This window comes from Trichechus manatus, unplaced genomic scaffold, assembly GCF_000243295.1.
Source record: "Trichechus manatus latirostris isolate Lorelei unplaced genomic scaffold, TriManLat1.0 scaffold00003, whole genome shotgun sequence".
In the NCBI taxonomy this organism is placed as follows: Eukaryota; Metazoa; Chordata; class Mammalia; order Sirenia; family Trichechidae; genus Trichechus; species Trichechus manatus.
This window is the reverse complement of record NW_004443939.1, coordinates 26,965,757-26,973,079: the sequence shown is the minus strand read 5'-3', so window position 1 is coordinate 26,973,079 and position 7,323 is coordinate 26,965,757. Positions and strand designations below refer to the sequence as shown.

The 7,323-nt window shown below is 32.1% G+C and overlaps 1 protein-coding gene across 1 annotated transcript in view; it reads right to left on the bottom strand.

Moving 5' to 3' along the window:
• Positions 1-724: 724 nt before the first annotated feature.
• MIGA1 (mitoguardin 1) overlaps positions 725-7,323 on the bottom strand; it is a 107,015-nt gene continuing 100,416 nt past the window's right edge. Inside the window, exons 14-15 of the mRNA XM_004369080.3 lie at positions 6,381-6,497; positions 725-4,529 (exon numbers count right to left, since the gene is read on the bottom strand). Coding sequence (XP_004369137.2) covers positions 4,311-4,529; positions 6,381-6,497 — 336 coding nt within the window. The 3' untranslated portion in view covers positions 725-4,310. The remainder of the gene's footprint in view (positions 4,530-6,380; positions 6,498-7,323) is intronic.

The window sequence follows — 7,323 nt, the reverse complement described above, 5'->3', positions numbered from 1 at the left end:
TCTCCTTTACTAAATGTGTGTGAACCCTTACCAGGAAATGGCAGGGAAAGGAGGTTCAGCCTATGTCTGAATAGGGATGGATGTATGTACATCGATATGAGAAATTTATATTATGTTTGATGGCATTATTCATCAAAAGGCTTTACGTTTTTAATTAAAATGCAAATACTTTGACTTTATTCATCACAAAACTGCCTTTTTTCCTTGGTTAGTACATAATGATAACATATACTTTCACATTCAAATTCAAGGCTTCTGCAGTTGTCTGGGTTCTCTATGCCTGCACATGTGGTACTATGGGGACTAAAAGCTCGCATAGGGTAGGGCCTGATGAGACCAGTGTGACCTTGCAATTATATGTAAATAATGTTTATATTTGTTTTAATTTGTTATTGTCGGCGAGTCGGTTCCGACTCATAGAGACACTATGTACAACAGAGTGAAATGCTGCCCGGCTGTGAGCCATCCTTACAATTGCTGATATGCTTGGGCCCATTGTTGCAGCCACTGTGTATAATAAATAATGTTTATTATAAATAATGTTTAAAATATTCAATACCGGGCTTGCCCGCTCACCGACCTGTGGGTGGGCGGCTACCTGGCACGGGGATGCTGCTGTGATGAGAAATCCAGTTATCGAAATTTACTCCAGAAGAGAGAACTTCACAGACCAGTTACAATGGAAGAAATTAAGAAAGTTATTTAAAAGCTACCATCTCCAAAACACCAAGCCCTGATGGTATTACAGGTGAATTCTTTTAAACTATCAAGGAAAAGATGATTTTGATAACATTTAAATTGTTTCACAGCATGAAGAAGGAAAAATCAGAGATTCCTTTTACAAAATCAGTAGAACATTGACACCAGTACTTGACAAAAATACTACTAAAATTGAAAACCTGAACTGTTATAAATAGTAACGTGCAATTTTAAAGTAAAATATTAGCAAATGGAAAAAAATATTCAGTACATCAGCAAGATGTACATAACATCACTATTTTATTTGGCAGTAACAGAAATACATCCATGTGAATTACAGTGCTTATTTTGATTGAAGAGCCAGTGTTATTTTTTTCTGTTACCGCAGTGTTTTACTTTTACACGAATTAATGAGTACAGTCTTTACATTTAGGAAACCGAAACATTTACTGGTATCAGCCAAGTGAAGCTAATACATGGTTGTCCTCAAATGAATCAAAACAATAATATAACATAATCACTATGCACAAAATAAGGATGTCCTTATTTCCATTAATCACAGATTACAAAAATCATTAAGTCCCACATAAAGAGATATTTCTAAATTTGATTAAGCAAAAAACAAAACTTAAATTCAGCCTAATTTTTACAATCATTTGGAAATTTACATTAATTTCCTAATAAGTATTCACATTAAAATAAAAGCAAATGGATTATGAACATAATCTAACATTTCTTATAATGAAAGGTCACAGAGAAGTACATTGTTATTTTGGCATTCCTATTTCCTAGGCTTAAAGAAATGATAAACTAAAGAATCCTTTTCTAATGTAAATAATAACTCCTTTGGTAATTAAGTAGAAAATGTTACATCTTCATGCAAGAAAAAGTTTGTAATTTTTTTCATAGTCAGGTAATTTAACAAAGTAATAGAATCATAGTAAACGGATGCAAATAACGAACTACTTTATGAATAAGAGAGAGGAAGTTCTTTGGAGCTGATTCTCGCACGGAAAACTTTTCTTTTTCAAAAGATAATCCCATCTTGACATTTAATAAACATACTGTTAAGCTTCAAGAAGAAATAAGTAGCCTTTTAGTTGAACAAAAATATAGGAAAACCAATATTAAAAAAAGTAGAAATACGAAGAATAAATCACCTGAACATTTATCTTTTTACTTCTAGAAAACAGAAGAAAAAAAGCCATTTTCTTAGAACTAATTCAAGACTCTCTTAAAACTTACACATGGAAGTTGATGGTAGGACTCAAAGTGGCAATGACATTTTTCTGATAACACCACCTTGAGTAAGTTTTAAATAGCATTTCACTGTAAAAGGCTCTAGACTAGTTTAATCATTTATTGTTTTTTAAAACATTGCTTTTACTGTTTAACCCAATTTTAAGGCAAATGGAAATTGGTATATATGTATTAAGTATCTTTCTGCTATCAGAAATGTTCTTCTTAGAAACTTAAAAGTCAAGTTTCTTCTTTTACAATAGAGGTTTTTCCTGTACTTTTTGCCCTGAAATCCTATTTGGGCACTCTCGTCCCTCTTGTCAAAGGCCACAAAGGAAGCATCTTGCTAAAGTCATAGCTACTGAACTGATCAGAAACCAAATCAACTTCCTAAATAGAGGCAAATTTTTTTTCAAATGGTGAAATGTAAAAGGGAAATACAATACCTCTGGAAAGTCATTCATCTTATCTAATGAAATAAATTCCCTCGTGTTATTTTATGTAGAAGCAGCATCATTAAATAGTGCAATTTTTCAACACTGATTGCAAATTAAAAAATGAAGTTTATTTGTAACTTTGTCTATAAACTACAGCTTAAAACATTTAGGCCAAAAATGAGTAAATTAACATAAGCAATAACTGTCTTGCCTATGTAGTAATGTGAATGTGTGTTTGTGCACCTGTGTGTGGATGAGTATGTATCACTCAAGGTTACTGGTACCTTAACAACAAGGTAAAAATACAAAATACTAAATTAAAAGTAAAACATTATCTAATGGAATTTTTAGTTTTGGTACTTCTAATGATACTCCTCCATCAATAATAAGAATTACGAATAGCCAATTGTTAAATTAAGAATATATGCAAGAAAAGTCAAGGAGCTATATACTCAAAAACTTTTAGAGCAATACTTCATATTAATTAGTTTAATGATATAACCTACATGTAATGGAACACATGCAAACAAGATAAAGGAACTAACATTACATAAATATGGCACATACAACTATTTAAAATCTTAAAAGATTATGCTTTTTTTCCACCATTAATTTTCTATTCATTAATCAGAAACTAGGCACTTTAATCTAAAATGTATTTTAAAAAATGTATTTTATATCTTTCTGGGTAATTAACTCCTAAAATGAAGACAGCCTACTTCAGGAGCAAAATTAAGAAATCCAATCCATTCATATACTGAATCAGCCACTCCAAGTAAGTGAATGCCACTCTTAAAGTGTCTAATATACTCTGAAGAAGAATCTTACTCATGAACAATCCTTTCATACACACATTCATCATAAAGGACAGGTAATATACTTCTATACCATTAAAAATATTTTTTGTTCTATATTCAAGGGAGAAAAACACCTACTTTAAAACCATACTAAGATTTAAGTATGAGTATTTTTAAACTGTGGTCATAATATGACAAATTCCCAGCATGTTAAATTCTCTGTGGGAATAACTAAAAGTCAGTTTTGTAGAAGGAGAAAGGGGAAGTTATTTTACTGTACCAAGATTAATACCATCACATTCTGGGAAACAGTCTCAAAACTATACAGAAAAAAATTTAATTGCCTGTCTTAGTTAATAAATGTTACCTTTTCAATCAATATTCAGTCAAGGGAAAAATGCACCAATAAATAAATAAATAAATAAAGTTCTTCAGTTTCTCTTTTGTAACTTATAGGACCAGCAGTAATATATTTTGGAAACTGCAGTAAATCTAATTAAAAGCTGGAAATCGTAAACTTCTCAGTGTCAATTCATTTAAATGTTTTATAATGATACTCAGCCATTACAATTTCTTTAATTCAGTTACATAAGCAAACGCACAAGCAATATTGTAAGCAGTACATATTAAACACAACTACAGACTAAACTTGGTTATACAAATGAATAACTTTACAATCAAAAATACATTTTCAGGCAAAGTTAAATACACTGACACTAGCAGTAATATATTCTTACATGTGTGAGCCATAAAAGTCTTGGCTAAAGTGTCTATTTTTTAGGCACAAAGCATAAAAACAAAGCTTTTGAGAATGATACTGGACATTTCAGACAGCTTCAAGAAGACAAATCAATTAACTTGCAAGTATTGGCTTCAATTCAAGCAACGTTTTTGGGAAATACAGATTTCACAACCTGAATTGTTACCTAAAGGTTATAAAAAACTGCTTTGGATATACTACACAGGGATTCAATGACAGAACTTCAAGTACAGTACAGTCATTCATTCTTTACTAGATTGTTTTTCCTCCCTGAGTCCACATTTACCAATTTTGTTGATTTTGTAATACGTGTTACAAAATCAATAGTTACTTTAAAGTATTTCATAGCACACTCAAATTATATGATTCTTACGGTACTTATTGTACTCTGGCTTCCAATAGCCCGCTGGACATAACATGTCCATGACTACTTATACAGCTACTCGTATGCCTCAGTGCATCTGCTCCAAGACAGGCCATTAAAAGTTCCGTGCGGCGAATAAGTAACTGCATGAGGTCTTCGGCCAAAGTCTCTATACTTGAATAGCGTACTTTCTCGAAATCAAAAATGTCTTTGAGAAAGAAAACAACTTGATTCTAGAAAATGAACACAAAACAAATTGGCATTTATTAGAACAAAGTTACATCAAAGCTAAAGAGTTAATAATACTGTAACAAGCACTGAATTAGTAGTGAGGCAACCTGAGTTCCAGCACTATGGAAATGAGTTCCATATCTCATTGGGAAAGGGACTTTGAGCACATGATTTAACCTTTTTTGGGTCTAATTTTATTTTTCTGAAAAATAAGGAATAATACTACCTGTCCTAGTTACTACTCAGAGCTCATGTAAAGATACAAAAAAAAAAAAAAAAAAAAGAATCTATAAGAAATGACCGTGGATCCTCAAAGCACTGTATAAATGTAAAAACCAAACCAAACCTGTTGCCATCAAGTCGATTCCCACTCATAGCGACCCTACAAGGACAGAGTAGAACTGCCCCATAAGGTTTCCAAGGCTCTAATCTTTACAGAAGCAGACTGCCACATCTTTCTTCCAGGGAGAGCTGGTGGGTTTGAATTGCCTACCTTTTGGTTAGCAGCTAAGTACTTAGCCACTCCGCCACCAGGGCTCCTTGTATGAATGTAAGAGACTATTACTATTTCTTTCACAATAACTGAAGTTTGCAATGTTACCTCTGAGCACTGATACTACTTCAAGACAGATGAGTAAACTATTTCCAATAATCATAAATTTTAAATCTCTAAATGTATGTTTTTCTGTACATAAAATACTTGAGACATAAAAAATAATAATGTCAGATCTCAAATCTTAAATCAGTGGAAGATCTTGAAGGATATTTCATTTCAGTACGTTAATACTTATGCTGAAACACATTTTAAGCAAGTTGGACACTAGTGACTAAGTATTAATTCTCAGGCTGCTATGTCTTGATGGAAAAAAAAGTAATTCCAAAGAGCAGAAAACCAGAAATATTTAATTTCTATTCTCCAGCAACTACATGCTCAGGAATACTAAGAAAGCACACTTCCTAGATTCACTGAATTTTAGATTTGGAAGTGTTCTTAGCAATCAACCTATAAAGTTCCCTCATTCATAGGTAAAGAAAAGGAGAACCAAAGAATGACTTGCCCACATTCAGACTGCTCATTAGTGACAAACTGATTTCCAGTCCAAACTTTTCCCACTAAAATATATACCTTCCATTTACTAGTCAAAAATTAATGCATTCTGAATAACAACAAATAAACACTTCCTAAAATGCTACATAAACAGAACATAAACATAATAATTTAATTTTTAACAATCGAAAGTATAGTGAAACATCCAAACTTTCAAACATCCAAAACTTTCACGTTCATACGCAATTCTGTTTACTTTTATTTGTTCCTTGAAATTCAGCCTAACTTCATTAAAGAGCAAGACTTTTCTTGGTACTTTGCCAGGCAGCAAGTTCTATCATGAACGATAACTTATTTATTAGGAAAATTTAAACTGCTGACACCGGGATACAACTTTAAACACCCAGGTTATTTTTCACAACTTGGATTTTATCATTCATATTACCTTGAACCAGAATTTATCTCTAAATTACCACCTTTGTGTTATAAATTTGAAAAGTACCCAGGCATGAAGAACAAACTGTGTAAGAAGTAGCAATTTGATTGTAACATGGCAATACTATCCAAGAACTGGATCCATTACAGGAGGAGTTGAAAAGGTGATTGGTCTACTTGAGTCTACTCTAGGATAAAGCTTCAAGTCTATACAATACTGGTCCTGGTCCACTGACATTTAAACACTGAATTTATGTGACTTTTATAATTTTACCTTTAAATAACATTCTTTTTTTTCTACAAAAACAAGACAATAAAATCTTAACTTCTTAGTCTGGAATAAGATTAATGATTCAATGACTGAACATACCTTAAAGAAGCAACATAAATCATAAAGAGAATTTCTAGGACCCAAAAAGCCCCAGGCTAGCACAGGGCTGATGTGCTCACAAATGGCATAAAAATGGGCAAAAAATCCATCTGGGATCTGTTGGGAAGTAAAAGAGAATCAAGTTATTTTTACATTCTTGCATTTGCTTTCTCTAGTAGAGAAGCTGAAATTGCTAGTTGTCATATGGCCAGTTCTTTTTTGAGGGTAGACCAAACAGTCGACGAACAGCCAGTCTATTGAGAAAGTTAATAAACTTCCAAGTAACTTATAGAGTTGTTGAATGTTTATGTAGATTTCATACCTTAGCCAATAGTTTCAAACGTGCTGAGAAGCATTATTTCTTAAAAGTCATTTTTTCACTTCATAAAAATATTTTACAAAAAAAGCAATCATATCACTGTTGTAACCAAGCAAAAATAAGAGTATTACGGTGCTCCTTAGCAGTATAATTTTTGGGATTAATAAGACTACCATAGTTAAAGTTATTAAAAAGGCTTGTTCAATTATTTAATTAACTGAAAAAGACTAAAATGATTTTTAAATGATTAAGTACAAAATTATTCTTACTAGAATCCTAATCTTTAGTTAAGAAACTGGGTATTAAATCTAAGCATTTAATTGTATAATTCCCTCTTCTTATAAAATAGTGTTATATACAATTGTATTTTATGAAATTCTCTAAGTTTATTAATAACCTTCTGAATTTCTTGTTAAATAACTTATCCCGTGGAACTTGTCATACAGCATGGACTGACGGTAACTCTACGTTTAGTTTCTGTCTCTTGGAGGGGTTATTTTCTATTTTATGGCTCCAAAAACAATCTTCTAGGATGTAGAACATAATTCTAACTCACAAAAAAAAGACCAGATTTACTGGCCTAAAGGAGACTGGAGAAACCTCAAGAGTATGGCCCCCAGACAC